Genomic DNA, 19,071 nt, shown 5'->3' on the forward strand with positions numbered 1-19,071 from the left:
ATACCCAGCAACTTATTTATCTTCAGCGCTGCCTTAGGGTTGACCCCTCTGTGGCCGCTGTCCTTACTTCTGAGAGCTGGTATATGAAGTAATATCCCGCTGCTCTGCCTATCGAAGACCCATAGTGCCAGGGAAACTGTGTCCTCCATGGTGTAAACAAGCCAGTTGGATAGATCTTCTTTGTAACTGTCCTGCTGCACATTGGGGAACATGATCTCCCAATAAGCCAATCTGTCCCCATTTTGATGAAAAAAAGAAGCTGCTGGCCCCCAGGACCTTTTGGCCTTGACCAGAATATGCCTCTGTTGGTACTTCAGGAGAAGAGTTGGCAAATATTAGGATGATTAATAAAGTTGTTACATGCAAGACACAAAAACTTGCAATTCAGAGTTTCTTTTGTTTAAATGCGCAGAACCTTTATATTGTTTTTAGTTATTTCCAGTATAAAGCAGGAGGAAGATAAATCTCCTACAATTCATTCTTTTTCCATGAACGTTCAGCATTTCGTCTCTGCTTGAAGAGCCAAAAAGAAATGCTCAAGAGAGATCATATTAAATGTACAAGGAGCTGTCCTCCCAAATTATCTACACATCACAACATCCTTTATAACAGGACAAGCGCAGGAAACTCTCAAGGCTCTGTTAATATATATTACCCAATTGCATTTTCTATTCACACCGGTGAGATCTAATTACCTGGATCAAGGTAGAATAGCCCAGTAGCTTATTACCACACGTTTTAATTATCACTTTCTTTTCTCCAGCATCTCTGCTTTGCACTGTTAGCTTCTGCATATCATGCTTTTTTATACCTCTCCTCATAAGGACACAGAATGACACTCAAGGTAAAATAGTGATTTACAAGTTCAATTTGTGCTGAGAACCAGCAGATTCGAAGCAGAAGGATAGCAGAAAATCAGCAACTGTTTTTGGCTTTCCCAAGTAGATTTCACTTAGAGGTCATTTATATTTTTGACTTATAATGCTAAACTAGTAAAATGTTATCAAGAAAAGGTACACTGAGTTCCATATAACACTAAACAGATGCTACATAAGCAGGCATTAACATTTTATGTTTGCTGCTTACACACGCTATTGTTTTTGCACATTTTGTGAACTGTAATACACCACCTATGTAGTAGTATTGACAACCTGAGTTCTTCTAGCTCTTATTGGGCTACAAATTACACCTCCTAACGGGCGGGCGATGAAAGGGGCAAATGCATATGAATTTACTTCCACTCACTCTCATTCTTTCGCACTCTCATTCTTGTTCACTCTCTCTCATGGTCTCTAAATGTTTCCCAAGCTTTTCTGCCCACCACTTCTGCTTCTGTCGAGAACTTCTGCATTTTCCTCTTTATCTTTTATCTTCTCCCTTCTCCTCTATCTTCAATTTGTTATCTTTAATCTTCTATCTTCGTCCGCATCTCCGCAGACATAACCTGGCAGGAACTTCCACCAGATTGGCAGGCGCCGTGGAAATTTCACCAGGGTTATGTCCACAGAGATGCAGACAAAGATAGAGGAGACGTGAGAAGATAGAAGGTGAAGGAGAAGGTGTGGAAGCAGAAGTCGACAGAGAAGGTTGGGAAACATTTAGAGAGGGTGAGAGCGGGTGTGAACGATAATAGGACTGTGAGAAAGAGTTAATGTGGGCCCACAAAATTTGGACACAAATTCTGAGCTTTTTGTCTGATTTGTCTGGCCACATTTTTCGAGGCTTCATACAAATCGCCTAATTTACCAAAATTCGGTACATTTGCAATTTGTCTCAATCCGAATGCACAAATGTAATACTTATATGTATATTTTCCAACATACTGGAAATCGCTGATAATTGGGATCAAAAATACATGTAACTCATCAAAAATGCCTTATATATTATTCCGAATATTTGATTTACATTTTGCAAACTCGAATTTCTGATTTTATTTCCGTGACTCAGTTCAGCACCCTGTAGTGTTTCCACCTACAAAAAGTTCCCAAATTTCTAAAAGAAAAAAACAGGTATTTATCTACCACACACAGGGTTTGTACAATGCCTTGAATAGTTCCTTTTTTCCGTAACACAGTCTGCATTTTAGTTCTCTCTGAACCCAATAATGTTCCAGGTAAATATAACCACCTATGTGAACTAGAATTACAAAGTCTGTTATTAGCAGTGGCACAGTCAAATAATGATTCAACCATGAAAAAATAGGAATGAAAAACTCAATTTAAACCTGGTGTTTTCATCCATTATATTTTTTTATGGTTGAGTTAGAGAAGTTCTTGGTCACGGTGGAGCAGACCTCTCCGTTTTTTTAGGGTGTGCTAGAAGAGACCGTGGAGATACTACATCATCGGGGGCACGAAATCCAGTATTGTTAATTTTTGTCCCCCATCTCATTAGACTAACCCACTGACTGCAAAATGGTTAACTGATACAAACACAAACACTCTGACAACTCTTAACACACAAAATCACTGATTATTCCCAGCTTCACAGACACACAGTCATACTGAATACTCTTTTTCATATTACGATAATTAAAATTCACTGATGCACCTGTGTTAAACACTGCTTCTCCGAGGGCTCTGTGTTAGTATCTGCCATTTCCAGACTAGGGAGTGGTGTTGGTCATGTCCACTATCCACCTTCATTCTGCCGAATCCTACCTTATGCTTGCTCAGTTCTGGCCCTCCAAGTTTTGCCCCTATATACTTCTCACTCCCTTGACCTGGCCACATCCCCTTCCTGTATCCTATAGGGGCAGAAGTATGGGAGCTGTGGGTAGCCAGACCTGAAAACTTCCCAGGTATGAATGTGATGGTAAAAAACATTCAACAAGACATGATTATGACACTTATCTTTAGATGTTCTTTTATCTACTTCTGTCATCAGATTTACATATGATAGAAAGAAAAATGTTGATGAACAGTCCAATAGCTACACATTACTCGTGTTCAACATTTTTAGAACCCCTGTGTTTTGCATTCTTGGTCTTGTTTATTTTTTCCAATGGAAATACACAGGTCCTATGTCCTACAAAATGCAGTAAACATGATATATGACTGTTATTCTTTGAATGCTGAAGAAAGTTGGGACGCGACACAAGGCCCCCACTTGTGATTAGCTACAGTGAAGGAAACGGCAAGATGGAGTTGTGGCCATCACAATGTTCTTAGCAGCTGGGAAATCGGATAGCAGTAAATTGTTTATGAGTTAAATGCACGGGGGTAATCTTGGATAAATTCCTGAAACCTTTAATCTGTGTTACAAATCCTGCTGAATGTTTTACACTGCAACTTAGCTGGCACAAAGAATAGAAGGATTAGGCAAACATCTTTTATTGCAGGGGAATGATGTCTATTTAGGTCAGACCCACAGACCAGTGACTACATTAGACATCCTGTCATATCTCATCTAACCATGTACCTGGTTATTGCTGCAGCACTAACTGTTAATGTGAAATATGAAAGAAAGGGAGACAGGTTGAACACAGTGCATTTCTTTTCTCTCTTTCTTTCTCTCTCTCTCTCTCACTCTCTCTCTCTCTCTCGTTAAAAGGAGATATGAGAATACGTGCATGAGTTTATCATATGTGTTTATATTGGCATCCTTTCCATTACATATTCTAGCAGTCTTCTTAACAATCTCTGATTTAAAAGGACAGTTTAGCATCCCACCAACAATCGGATTTTAAAGTGCTTTGTAAGTATATACATTCTTTTATACTGGCACGAAAGCATCCTATTGAAATCAATGGGATCCATTTTTTGCGTTCACATGGAACGCATTAAAGAATACATTAAAAATGTCAGCCATGCTGTGAAATCTTAGTGCCTGTGTAACGTCCATGGAAGTTGGCATTACCCCTTTCTACATTTTAACACCTTCCATCAAAGCTAAGCCATTTATAACATAGTTTCCTATTGTTAGCCTACCCGTTAGAGTATTCTGTTGTTTCTATGAATGTGGACCTGTTTCCCCAAAATTGGATATTGTTTGTCTTAACCTAGATACTTTACTGTAGTAACATGTAATCTGTGCAAACAATCCTAAAAAGCATTGAACATTTGGTAAAGAAAGCAACTAATATTACAGCTCCTTTTGCCAGGGATTGGTGAACAAATGGTTGCATGATAACTGTCTAAATGCTCCTTGTGAAATACCCTGGATTGTCTTCTTTACAAAAATATATTCTTTTGTACAGGTATTTTGAGCTAGTGCACTGCTAAACAGTCCCAAATTAGACACAGGCTTCAGAAAGTAAAATGTGACATTTTCAAGTTTGGAAAAGGGGTATGGGGATAATCTATTATGTGCTCTGTAACTTCCGAAACTCATCAAGAAAACTATGCATGCTGGGTATTTCTGTAACCTAGCGGTGCAGCTGAATACACTTTGCTGGGGTTCTCTGGAGTTACATGCAATCTATGCAAACATGGAGCATTTTGTTAAAATATCAACAGAAATTAGCGTTATGGCTCCTTTTCTCAGGGAATGGTGACCAACTGATTGCATGATAAGTGTCCAAATGCTCCTAGTGAAATACCCTGGGTTGTCTTCTCTGCAAAATATATATACTTTTGTGGAGGTATTTTGTGTTGGTGGGCGGCTAAACAGTCCCAAATGAAACCTAGGGGTCACAAAATACATTTTAGAAAACCTATGCATGTTGGGTTTTTTAAAATGTTCCGTTACATTAATACCTTTTTGTATTATTTTAGGTCAGTTGAACTGGTATGGAGACCATTATCATAGTAAAATATTAGAGAACATTTTTTTTTTCACAAGTTTAATGTACCATATTTGCTCATAATTTAGAAGAAAAAAAAGAAAAAGCCTGAATATAAGACTACCCTATAGGAAAAAAGTTTTATTAGTAAATATTAATTCGCATGTAGACTATTTTTTCATATTTAATAAAAACTATGATTGAGAAAAATGCATTTCTTGTTTATTTCCTTTTATACACATCTGCCCCCAGATATACCACTCTGCCCCCAGATATGGCTTATACTTCATATAAGCCACTCTGCCTCCATGATATGCCACTCCACCCCCCAGATATGCCTTATACCCCCTATTTGCCACTTTGCCTCTCTGATATTCCTTATACCCATTTATATGCCTCTGCCTCCCTGATATGCCTTATACCACCTATATGCGACTCTGCCTCCCTGATATGCCACTCTGCCCCCCTCTCCAGATTTACCAATACATCCCCAGACTTGTCCCCTATGCTTCATACTCCCTGGTGTCTAGTGAGCAACCAGTGAACGTCTGCGCGATGCGCCTTGACAACCTCTGCTTCTACCTGGTACTTCGGCGCTGACTGAGCACCGGAAGGTCATGTCACGCCGGCCCTCCGTCATAGAAGCCCCAGTGGAAGTGCCGGGTAGCAGCGGAGGTTGTCTGGCAGACGTTCACCAGCTGCCAGAAGGGAGGATCCAGGTCCCCTGCAGCGATGTGGGGGATTATGCTCTCTGGCAGCCGGTGAACGTCTGCGCGATGCTTGCAGACAACCTCTGCTGCTGCTTGGTGCTTCCGCTGGTGGAACACTGGAAGGTCATGTCACGCTGGCACTCCGTCATAAAAGCCCCGGCAGAAGTGCTGGGTAGCAGTGGAGGTTGTCTCGATGCGCATCGTACAGACAGCCACCAGCTACCAGAGAGGTGGATCCAGGTCCCATGCAGCGCTGCGGGGGATCTGGATCTTAGTCTTGTAGTCATACCTCTTTTTAAGGTTGGATTATAAGACGACCACTAACATAAGACGAGGGGTTATTTGTCAGCGCAAATTCGAGCAAATAGGGTATTATTCATACTGAATGTTGGACTATACATTTTAAAATGGTATCAAAAGAAAGCACCATCTGTCCTTGACAAAAACAATATACTGTTTGTGTGGGTGCAAGAAAAAGACTGAAAACGGGAATTGTGGTAAGCAAATGTAAAAATGCTTCAAAACACCCTCAGTAAAGAAGAGGTTAATTGTAAAAGGCAAATTTGCTACTGAAACATCAGTGAATCAAAAACCTGTTTAATGTCAACAAAAAAAAACAGGATTTATAAAACAAATGCATTGCATTTGTCAAAGGTAGTAATATGGTCTCAACATATAACTCACAAACTGTACGGACAATTAAAAACAACTGTTTTAATCAAAAGGTGCTTCTAGGTTTTTCAACATACTGATCAGGTACTGATTACTGATGTGAACCAGATTGCTGGCCGCCCCGAGATACTTACTTCTCAAACAGTGCTTTTTTGTGATCAAGAAACCTTGAGAGTGCTCTGAACTAACACATAGCACAAAGGTGAGAAGAAAAATGTTCTGTAGCTTCATCAGGTAGCATAGGGCTGAAATGTAACTCTCAAGGTACATGGCCTTCACCGCCGATAACATTACCCATCGGACACTATGCCTTAGTGCTTTTATTTCTGGCTTAAGTGTAATTGACTTCAGTCAGGGTCTATATTCTATTGCTTGAAAGTGGAAATGTTTCCCAAATGCCACAGTTTAAGTTACACAATATATTGTAAATGGGCCACGCCATGCCCATGCTCAACCATATCTATAAATACATAATTGAATATTAACTTAGGTTTAAGTGAAACAATGTCTAAAAATAAATATCATGACAAATCATGCAGTATTTGACTTTTAAGTAACAGGTTGACCCACCAATTTAAATGACAGAATCCCTAAAAGCTCTGACATCACTTCCATAGTTGATGAAAGAAAATCCCTTGTGCAGAAATGCTCAGCAATAGTGATATAGTCTATTACTGATTATAGGATTTGCTGCTGCTATCCCGATGCAGACTGGATGACAGATGGGGTGGTTAAAAGCATTTTAAATATTCTTTTGGTTCCCACAATTCTTTAGAGCAGATGATGGGATAGAACGCCAATGAGCTGTTAGCTATGAGATCCTGCTTGACAGCTGGGCTTGCTGTGCAGGAAACGTCAAAATCCCCCTCCCAGCAGTGAGAGTAGAGACATATAACAGAAAGAGAACCTCGGCGTATCACGGCTACATTCTTTTAGTAGTTAAATACAAATGTGTAAGTACATCACTGGAAGATTTTGAATTTGCCTATTGAAGGAAGCTGTATTTCCAAGCAGAGGTCTAGTGGAGAACATGACAAGAGTGTAGTTTATGGAGATAAAATGTAACCTGTTATGGGGACCCTATTGTACCACATTGTGGAAGATGGTCGCGTTGTATAAATCAATTAATAATAATAACGTGCAGCGTGACTACATGGCCATACTTCCAGGATACAAATACTTCTAATAGGCTTCTGACTGCCACGTGCAAAATGCTGATCTGCAGTATGTGGGATGGATAAACTGCATGAAACAATTAGAAAACACATATGTGTCATGGAAAAATGGTACCATGTAGTCCATGATGGGATCTTTCAGGGACCCCACCAAACTTTAAATGAGATTAACAAATCAGTCCGTAACAAATCCTTCATGTAGTTTTTCATTAAGATATGATATTATGGTTTAAGTTGTGACAAAAGAAAAAAAACATAAGACACAAATACTTTTTTGATTCATGTACATGGGAGTTGATATTTCCCATTTCTACATTAACACTTTGTATCCTCTTTAGCTAACTCACTTATAACACGGTTTCCTAATCTTAGCCTACCCATTAGAATATTCTGTTGTTTTTATTAATGTGCACCTGTTTTCCCAAAATTGGATATTGTTTGTCTTAGATACTTTATGAAATATTTATCTGCTTTCCAGAAGCTATCATGTTGCTCACAACTGCTTAATTAGGAATGGAATAACCTTACATGGAAACACCAGGGAAGGAAATTTGGTCAGCACAGAAACCACAATATCACTTTGTCTTATGGGGCTCTTAAAAAAAATAAGTGTATTTTATTGTTGAATTATATACAATTCCACTTTATTGTATGTATCTAGATGTATTTTTATTGTGTGTTTTGTTTTGTACTGCTGTTTATCCCCCCCCCAGACTGGTACCCAAAGTCTACAGTGCACTTTCAATGTAAAGTAATACAAAGGACATATATAGTACTATAGTACATATGTATTCTCCTTATGCATATAGTAGCTATATTTTGCTAGCCACTGTAGCTCACTGACATTGCACAATGTTAATAAATTCAGTATATACAATTAAGTCATATACAATAGTTAAAGTGCATATCTTGAGTGGTTTTTGTTGTTTCCAAAATATATAGCAGCCAACAGCAGGTCAAGTGCCCTTATTATTTAAAGGAGCAATCTTTACTTAATCATTGCTTGTCTGATTTTCACTGTCTGAATCCTTTCTCAACTTCCTGACGCCTATGAACATAAACAAACTGCTAATAACTAAGATTTGGGGGTAGTTGTGAAGACAGTGAAAGAAGATTAATAGTTTGTAAAAATTGATGTTCCTGCTTTATATAAAGCTGTTCATGTAATGCAAATCACCCCAGGAGGAAAGGAGGTCCTTGTGCATCTAGGAGTCACAGTACCCATTCTTTAAATCTCACCTTTGTACCTGTGTATAGACGGATTGTCTGTCAAACTATTACAAAATACACCTGCACTTGATTTGCTGGAAATTCCAGGAAGGAAAATGGCTCTTAATATATTAATTGCAGTAAACATGTAGTTTTATTTGGTGGTGAATTAAAATACCACATGGTATTCACCATGGTTAATACCACATAGTTAGTGTAATGTATGGTGCATGCTTACTTTTGTGATTGTAAAAAAATATGAGCCTCTGCTATGACTTAGGGTACAGCGTCATAGGAAGAATTACAATACACTGACATATAGCAAGTGCGACACGGTACAAAAATAGTATAGGATGTTACTAGCCAGTGGCACTGAAGCATTTGATCTTTGCCTTAGTCAGAAGGGTATTAGGCAGCTCTTATAAAGATTGATTCAAGATAGCCTTTGGGTCAGGAATAAATCTGTAGCCAACTGAAATTCTAACATTTGTCTGCAGATACGGCTATAGCCTGCTGCTGGTCAACCTCTATGATTACAGTTCCTATTAGCTTTGGAAGTCCATAATGAAACCAGTAAATTCTGTGTTCCAGAAAATATAATAAAATAACACATTTCAGTCTGCTCACCTCTAAATTATACACCTATTTTATCATAGGTTTATTGCCTAAAATGGGAGATTGACTCTGTCATGTACTACTTGGTTATGGCCTAATGGTAATAGTTGACACACACACAAACATACGTAGGTACACGCAGACACACGCAGACTGTAAGGTGGTTTGAGCAGGGCCCTCCTCACCTGTTGTCTCTGTTGGTCAATTTGTTATGTTACATACTACTTGTTATGTCGTGTCTACCCATTGTACAGCACTATGGAATTTGATGGCGCTATATAAAACAATAAATAATAATAATAATAATCAACAGGAGACTTATTAAATATATTCAACGGTACAACATAGGATTTGGAGAAGTTACAGATCCACTTTCTAATAATTGCATTACTAAAGGGACTGGCTCCACATTGTATGTTGCTGATACAAGACTGAAACATAACATCATTTTTAGAATAAAATATGTTACTTCTCTGGGCTGTGTTAGGTCCATAGCAGCAGATTTTTATGGACTCTCCATATATATTAACATTGGCACAGTAATGCACATCCATTTGTTTTAACTAGAGATCTTGCCACCCGGACAAGAGGTCATCCTCTGTGCTGATGTCATGTCTGCCTCGTCTTGTCCTATGGAAAATACAACCCTGTACATTTGCCTGCTAAAGCGCTACAGTATATGTGACATTAGAGCATCGACTGACACAACAGCAGCATTCACCAGCAAGTCTGTGTGCAAAGAATGTGGTCAGACCCTTCGTGCATCAAACATCCCTAAAGCAGCTGTTTAGTGCAGATCCCTCACAGTAGTTCCTTTACCCTGATGGTGTTGTGGTAGACTTTTCAGTGCGTTTTATGCCACATGACCTTTGTTGTAGACATGCAAGCAGAATATTGTTGGGGCTCAATCATCATGGCATGTGCTTGCTCAAGGACAAGCCAAGGATAATGCAGCAAACCATCTGATAAGTTAGAGGTGGTCACTGGTACCTGATGCTGCACCTAGCTGTCTGTAATATGTTTTAGATTTTTACATACAAATAAGGTATTGTAGAATGCAAGTTTGGAAACTGCCTGCTTATACCTGTGAAAAAGGTTTCCTCTAACAGCTATAAAAAGAAAACATTACATCTCTCTGAAGCATTGTTTGGCTCAGCACTCTACCCTCATTCAACAGTAATCTCAAACTCGAGGTTTATTCATCTCAACATGTGACGAGGGAAAACTCAATGCCTTCCTGGTTAAACACTTTACAGTAGAATACAATTGCATTATGGCAGACAGGATGCAGCGAGTCCTGTATTTTGTTCAGTGTTATTTGTTGTATAGTTTCACAGTTAAAAAATGGGAATTTGGTTAAAAGGGGCAGTAATGGCCATCTTCTCAAGAATCGGTAAACACTGTAGGCATATATAAAGCACAGTTGCACTTCTAGCTAGGGTATATGCCACAAAGCCAAAAGGAGCAAGATAGGCCTGTAAAACATCTGACACATTTACCTCAAAATACACACAATGAAAAGACTAACGGCAGAAAACGTAGATGTATTTGAAAGGGGTTCGTATCTCTCATGTGTGGGTTTCTCTCTTTCAAAAATGTAAAAAAAAAATGTTTTATCTCTTGTAGGTTTGCCTGGCACGCTAACAGATCTAGAGAAGAGGCGGCAAGTTTTTGGACAAAACCTTATACCTCCAAAAAAGCCTAAAACATTCTTACAACTAGTTTGGGAAGCTCTACAAGATGTTACACTTATCATCTTGGAAATTGCAGCCATTATATCCCTGGGGCTCTCATTTTACCGACCGCCTGGAGGAGAAAATGAAGGTAAGACGGAAATGGTTATATTTACATTTCCTTAACATAAATAAGATACTATAATGCTGTGTTCCTCAATGGATTATTCCATGCCTTGGGCCTAAGCACATACTGACCTGACAAGTGTGACTGAAAAAAAAACATGGATTAGGTGCTACCCATGCAAGATATTGCTTTTATTATATATAAATAAAAAAAAATTTTGATAATTAAAAAATTATCAAACGTTTTGCCTAATCCCCAGTTTATTGTAACGCTACAGTCCTAACTAAATATAACATTAGAACTTTTGCATGAATTTCAACAGATTTTACTGAATGCACGCATGCACTGATTTTGGTTTCAGCTCAACTTGCAGGTACAAAACTTGAATTCTTTTTAAAAAGCCTTACTCGTTCCTCAACACTTAAGTGTTACATTTTTGGTGGTTACTAGTAAAATCCTACACAAATACCTTTGAGAGAACAGATACATTTTGATGGGTTTAGTAAGAGAGTAGATGTCCTATTAAACAGTGCAGCAGGCAAGATCAACAGTACTTGTTTGCGGAGGAAGGGATTATTTATCTTTTAACCTCCGTGAAAACAGGAGAGAGAAATTGAGAAGAGCTGGCAACAAGAGAGGTGACCAGACATAAATCCCTAACTCATTGTAACATGTGAGTCTATAGTAGTCTACTCACTCAGACCCTCTAAAGTGCCATTTTGCATGTCCTGTATGCATTGACCATCGCACTAAGGCATTTTTTAATAGGCCAATTGTGCAAGTTGTGGCTTTGGCGGTGAGATGTATGTTTTGTGTACATCCGTTTGTGAAGTCCTGCTTACCCCAGCTCTGAAATATACACCATGATGGTTCTTAGGAGTATTCTCTAAGTTGGGACTCACTTTGCAGTTGTGTTGAACTCGTGTGTATTTTGTGCTTATTCTCTACGCTACACATGGTGGCACACAGGTTTCTTCAGTCTGAATGTCCCAGTAGACACAGCAGAAAAATGTAAATTTCCAGCAAATGGCTCTGTTTATGTGTATTTAAGGAGCTATGATGATTAGAATGTGGCATTTTGGTATGGTAGCCATACATAATACAGACCTAAACCTCAGACATGTTTTGTTTTAAAAGCGTTCTGTTCACCAGAGCTACCAATGAACTACTTCTGAATGGACCACTGGTTGCTATGGCGATAAGACCACGTTTAACATTTTGCACCAGAGTTACTCTTCATAAATAACATATGTTAAATAAAACAGAATGTTTACAAGGACGAGGAAGTATTCATTTGGTTGCATAGTTCTTTAGGCATAAAGGAAGATAAAATATCATTGCCCGGTTCCCAAATGTTACTACAGTATCTTAATAAAGGATTGATTTGAAAAAATACATTCATTCTATTTAAATGGTTGCATAAAAATAACCATAATAGAAAGTGTAGGGGATGTGCCTGGCAGTCCAGCATTCTGATTGGCTGAGTGCCTCCTAGTTGCCCTGTAATTACTGTAATTGCTGGTGTTGTTATTCATAGAGCTCTATATGCAAGTTTTCAGTTTGTGCACTTGCTATTTCTTCGGGAGCCTGGTTCTGAATAAAGACTTTAATCTGTTTAATTGCTGCCTCTCCTGCACATCGAAGCAAGTGCAAATTATCTACAATGTTTGCTGCGAGATCCTATTAGAATTACTAATTCAGAAATTAGGAGTATCTGAGTTTGAGTACCGCATATGAGACAGCCATCATCTCTGCCCTTTGGTGGCAAATATACTTATTTACACACAACAATATATTTGTGTCATATATACATATATTTATAAATACATATATATACATTTTAACTTGCTGTCTGTAGTTAAAAATGTCCTCAACTGATTATCAGGAGTTGGTATTTATATGTTAACTCCTGTCGATTAGTAAAACATGTGAAAGTGATTAAAAAATTAAGAGAGACACAAATGTGTCCTTAACCCTACTGTGCCTATCCGGAGTGTGCGTATGTGGTTCAGCTGCACTATTGCTAATTTGTTTCCTTTTGTTCACTGTTGTGAAAGTTTTTGTGAGCTCCTTCCGGCAGATAATTAGTTAACCAAGATCCATTCACTCTATCCCAGTGTATAGGAACTCATTCAAACAGGAAAAAAATAATTAAGCTGGATGGATGCACAGTCTGGCTGAAAGAACCACATTTAGCAAGATTAAACCAACATAGATATTGTTTTGCTGGAGTTCAGATGTGCTGCAATATTGGTACATGTATTCAACTATTTAAATATGTAAAGGTTGATTGAGGATCCTGGCAGAGTTTTTATGGTGTTCTACACGATAGGTAATAAGCTTGTGATTCTGGGATACCAACAGAGATAAGGTTTCCTCAGCAGTGATCCATAAATATATCATATAATGACATATCATTTTAAGATCTCAATGTGTGTATTTGGAAGGCTGCCCTTTGCTAATGTATTCTGCATATTGTGAACAGTAATCTACCTAGGAATATTTGAGTAGTTGGCTGACCAAGACCAAAAAGCATGTATCATGGGTCAACATTATTTCATAGGAGACAATAATAAACTAAAGAGCATAATCTCATGCAGACTGGATTAATGGACAATCCTACATACAAATTTCATATATTGAGATATACTTTTTAATCTAGAATTGGTTCCGAGGGAACACAAGTAGCCCAGAATGACTGGGCATTCCTTTTTGACCACAGCTGTCAAATCAATCCTGCGCTTTATTTTGTCTTGAGAACTGGTGTAGGAAGCATTGCTAAATGGTCATCTGGATAAGCCAACTAGACCAACACATCTTACAAAGTCTGTGTGTTGCTCTGTCCTAGGTACTTTAATCAGTGATTTGCGAAAGCAGTATTTTGAAAATGATACATCAATAAGAATCAGACCTGATTTTTTTTTTAAATCTCAATAAAACAAGTGAGCAAACCTTATTTAAAAGTTAAGGTTTGCAGAATATTTTAATAGCTTAAAAAAACATTTAGCTACCTATTGCTGTTTTCCTGTTTGGTCCTTTCTATAAACTTCACAAGCCAACAGCACATACCTTCACGGAGTTTACAGCTCCACAGGCCAGTTACGGTAAATCAGAGGATGCCCCATCTGGCCCATGATTCCTCATGCCTGCTTCATGGGACAGCGCCCAAAAATTTGAAAATCTAGGAGTCTCCATTGGAATGTCAGGGGACAAATGTTTTACTATGACTGTAAATGCTTATTACACCACAATTACAAATACGTAGAGGGGCAAGATGGGTATGAGGCAAAATAGCCAAGACAGGGTTACAATAGTGTAGGCGAGTGATAATGAGAGCATGGACAAGAGCCTTATTTGCATCTTGTGTTAGAAAGGGACAAATTAAGTCCATGGTGACACTAAGGCAGCGAGTGTGAGGGGAAGGGAAGATTATTGCACCATTGTTATTAAGGGAAACTGTTGAGGGAATGTTAGCATTAAAGGGAAGATGAGAAGTTCGGTTTTGGAGAGATTAAGTGTTAGGAAACGTGCAGACATCCAGCTAGAGACAGAGGCGAGGCGGTTAGTTACACAATCTAAAACAAAGGAAGAGAGTTTGGGAGAGGTATAGGTAGATCTGTCATCAGCATCGATATTGAAAGCCAAAGGTTGAGATGAGTTTGCCCAGTGGGGTAAAGTAAGAACAGAAGAGGCCCTAGAACTGAGCCTTGGGGTTCCCAGAATAAGAGGAAAAGGGGAGGGGAAGTGCTACTGGAGACGTAGATGCTGAAGGTATGATCAGATAGATAGGATGTGACCCAGGAGAGAGTAGTGTCATAGAGACCAAGATCATGAAGAGTTTTAGAGTGGTCCACAGTAGCGGAAATCTCCAGTAGGATTAGCATAGAGTAGTGAACCTTGGTTTTAAGCGTAAGAAGGTCATATTTAGTAAGAGCATTCTCTTTTGAGAGTGGAATCCAGATTGAACAGGGTAAGTAAGGAGTTAAAGTCAAGAAACTAAGTTTGGTCTAAAAATTTTTTTTAAAGAAGCTTTGAGACGAAAGTTAGTAGAGAGATGGGACAGCAGGTGAACAGATCAGTTGGGTGCAGGCAGGGCTTTTTCAAGATATGAGTTATGGTAGCATGCTTGAAGGAGAACAGGACAGATCTAGTAGAGAGGGAGACTTTGAAGATATACTATCAGTCATGCTGGAATAGAAAAGGGGCTTACCCAAAGTGTTTCCACAACGTTGGAAGCATAGCATATGCAGAAGGAGACATACCATGACATTTTGGACAATGCTATGCTTCTAACTTCGTGAGAACTGTTTGGGGAAGGTTGGAAATTTGAACGGAAATTCTGAGCTTTTTGCTTTTGTTCCTTTTGTGGGATTTGTATGAATTAATGAAATATGCAAATTGTGTTACATTTTTACAAATGTACAAATCTGAATGTCTAGTTTCCTTTTTAATTACCTAACTACTGGCATAAGACTTATTGGTCTATTATGTGAAGTGGTACTGTAACTGCCAGCTTCCAATCTTCTTGATCTTCTCCTTTGAGTAGTCACCGGTTAAATAAGTTTGCTAACAGTATTGCCAGGGAATTCCGGAGCTCTTTTAATAATTTTTTGCGTATCCCATGGACTTGTCTGTTTATACTTTGGAGAACTTAAGTAGAACTTCTTACTTTGTAAACACATCAGTTTTATACGTCTCCTTATTTCATTTTGTATACTGTGGTCCCTTCACCTTCCTCTGTAAATACGGAACGCAAGTATTTATTTAAGCAATTAGCTAGCAATCTTTATCCTTATTTATGTAACTCCCTTCATTTGTCTTTAGCGTAATTGTTCCTGGTTTATGTTTTCTTCTTTCACTTATATACAGTATCTAAACAGGGTTTTCTGTTTGTTTTGGTGGATCTAATAACACGTTTTGCCTCCATAAGCTTATCTATATATTTGCTCCCATCTTCCTTATTTTTATTCTGTTTATACTTTCTAAAAGTTACCTTCTTCTCCTTCAGTATGTGTGCCACATCTGAAATATCCTCAATATATCTTTTATATATTTAAATATTTTTGCCAATGGTTTCCCTTTTCTCTTACTAACTTGTTCAATGCAATGTTCTGCTGTCTTCAGCAAGACATTTCTTAAATGGTTCCATTTCTCCAAATAGTTCCGTTTCTTCTGGGCTCCATCTAAAGATGTTGATACCATCAATGCCTTGCCTACATATCTTTTCATTTTAGAGAAATCAGCCTTTCAAAAATCTAAATCTAAAACATATTACACCTACTTCCCCTCTTGCAGCTTACCCAGATCTATGCTTTAGATACCTCCTCCACCCCAGCCAGCATTGACCCCACCTAGTGCCTGCTCAGTAAGGAGTAAGTGCCTCTCCATTTTATCAGTGCCCCCAGTGTTTCCAGTTGCTCTCTTAGATCCAACATCTTTGATTTCAAGTAGGCAGCAATAAAATACAAAAAACAAAATACTGTCTGCGCTTCTCACCCTAATAAAGTTGGCAACAAATATATAAACATAATATAAATGAGAGGTTTTGGTTATATGAATTGGCCAAAGCATAATTAAGCTCACCCGCCACGTCAAGGCACACTCTCAATAGGGTGAGATCCTACTCTCACCTCCTACATAGTGGGCACACAAAGCAGTTTATACTGCTACCAAAACCAAAAGCATAATTAAGCTCACCCGCCACGTAATAAGGTTTTGGTAGCAGTATAAACTAGTGCTTTTGCTACCAGTACATCAGGGTTTCCATGAGTACAGATATTAGTCAATCGGTTATCACAGTTAATGAGTCGCTATATAAGATTTGCGTTAAAAAGGGTTCATATTAAAGTGTCTCAGGGTCTAACATATTCTGCTTCCAAAAAAATGTTAGTCTGTTTTCTTTGCTATAACAATCTCATGTTATTTGGTTAATTCAGGTTGATGAAATGGACCCCTGGAAATTGGATGAAATGTATTAATTTAATTAATGTCTATTACAGGAATGCTTTGTTTCGATTTATGCCGGTCACTTTGTTTCTTTTCAATAAGTGCTTTGGCTCTGGCTGCCTAACTATAAACCCTTTGAAATGAATGATTTGGTTGCACAGTTGGTGCCTTCTTCTGTTTTTATAACAGGTAGTCCTGTAACAGCGCGTATTGCTGACTACTATGGAATAGTGTTCCCTTCATATATCTGTGCTGATCAGATCAACATGACGGTATACATGAAAGGCTTGTATTAAAATTCCTAGAATCTATCTTTTCAAAGAAGTCTCACATAAAGGCACTTATGGAATGTTGCTATGCCAACCCTGCATTTATTGGCTGCAGCCAATCAGAACTGAAGGATTAGTATGTGGAAGATTAACCACAACTTCACCCGTGCTAATCCTTATGCTCTCATTCGACAAGGCCTTGGAATAAAATAGTTTTAATTCCTGTGAAAATGCTGAGAAGGCATAGTTTGTTAAAGTTAAAAAAAAAAAGAAATCGGGAACTGGGAAAACAGCCTTCCTTTTTATTCTCAGATGACTTTTCCAGGAAAACAAGTCAACGTTTTTTTGTGTTTTGCCTTAACGCCTTAAAAACCATTTTTGCCAATAAAATTAATATATTGAGGTTCTTCAAAGTTTATTGCTATTCAAATCATGGATCACTTGAGCTTTACAGACACCAGAAGTCTTAAAAATATTTATTTAGGAAGTTGTCATAGCAGAACTGTCATCATTGTAAAATGTGACGTGAAACCCCATTGAAATTCTGAAGCTGCGCAAGCAGCCAAATCATAAACTTCAATAAAACAAATCCTTACGTGCAAGTAAAAATGGTCATATCTCAGGAACAACTAGAGGAACTTGGCTAAACTCAACTACAACTCACTGGTTGTTATGAAAAGCACCTGGCATATATAGCATAGGAACTGTGCATTGGTGCCTAAGCATAATTAAGGTGTTGTTCTATCTGTGGTAGATATTTAGTGTCACAATGTTACTCAACACTAGAAAGCTAGGAACATGAGGAAATTAACGTCATGCAACCTATGCTATTGTCTATGATCCTTGGCAACATCATAGTATTTTTTGGACCATGCATACTTTGTTTATCCCCAGTATGTTCCCTAAATGTGCAAGCATTGGTGCCATACCTAAGACCATGTGGGTTTTGCAGGAGCTTTTATATGATCTGCATTTTTAATTTTAGCCAGAATCTCTCCTCCTTTCTGGTTAAGGGCCTTCACCTGTAATGGAAACTGCTGCATGCTTATTCCGGAGTGACCTTCAGAGGGTTATACCTGAAATGTGGAAACCTGCCAAGCTTGCCTGGGAGATCAGCGAAAGCAGGATAGATAATGTTGTGTATGTGTAAGCAGATCAAGATTCATTAATGATGTCAGGCAGTTTTTTTTTTAGTTTCACCTCCAATGTAATATTTCATCTGAGAGCAAATGCCGAACTATTTTCATCCCAGTCCTAATCAGATTTATGTTGTGATGCATTTGATTACCTGTATTTCATCCTATGTAGAAGAATAGCCTGAAGAATTATGCCTCTGGACCCTAACTCATTATTAATTCAAACGTCTTTATTCACATCTTCTTTCCTTTTCTTCTTCATTTGGTCCCAAAGGGAGTACTCATTTTAAGGTCATTTTAAAGAATAGTCTGTCTGTTATATGAAACCTTTGAAAATCATTGAGTTGTTTTTTTTTATAGACCCTGTGTAACAAACAGATGCTTGGATATGAAGTGTATCTGTCATGGTTGTAATGAGTTCTGAACAAGTAGCCGTACAAAAGCCAATACTGTAAAAGACAATGATTGGCTTTTCTGATGTTCTTTTCAGACTGCGGTGGTGTTGCTGCAGGGGGGGAAGATGAGGGAGAAGCAGAAGCCGGCTGGATCGAAGGGGCTGCCATCCTCTTATCTGTTGTTTGTGTTGTGCTTGTTACTGCTTTCAATGATTGGAGCAAGGAGAAGCAGTTCAGGGGCCTCCAGAGCCGCATTGAACAAGAACAAAAATTCTCAGTTGTTCGAGGTAGTCAAGTCATCCAGATTCCTGTGGCTGAGTTGGTGGTTGGGGACATTGCACAAATTAAATATGGTACGTGTCACTTCCAAAATATTGATATAATGTATTAAGAATGATTGCGGTGCAAAGTTCAAAAGTGA

At 38.4% G+C, this 19,071-nt stretch overlaps 1 protein-coding gene across 6 annotated transcripts in view; it reads left to right on the forward strand.

Moving 5' to 3' along the window:
- ATP2B2 (ATPase plasma membrane Ca2+ transporting 2) overlaps positions 1-19,071 on the forward strand; it is a 121,428-nt gene that overhangs the window by 65,780 nt on the left and 36,577 nt on the right. For all 6 annotated transcript variants that reach the window (XM_053470174.1, XM_053470169.1, XM_053470170.1 and 3 more), the window contains exons 3-4: positions 10,731-10,928; positions 18,746-19,003. In XM_053470174.1, coding sequence (XP_053326149.1) covers positions 10,731-10,928; positions 18,746-19,003 — 456 coding nt within the window. The remainder of the gene's footprint in view (positions 1-10,730; positions 10,929-18,745; positions 19,004-19,071) is intronic.

The sequence above is a fragment of the Spea bombifrons genome, chromosome 6 (assembly GCF_027358695.1).
Source record: "Spea bombifrons isolate aSpeBom1 chromosome 6, aSpeBom1.2.pri, whole genome shotgun sequence".
NCBI lineage: Eukaryota > Metazoa > Chordata > Amphibia > Anura > Pelobatidae > Spea > Spea bombifrons.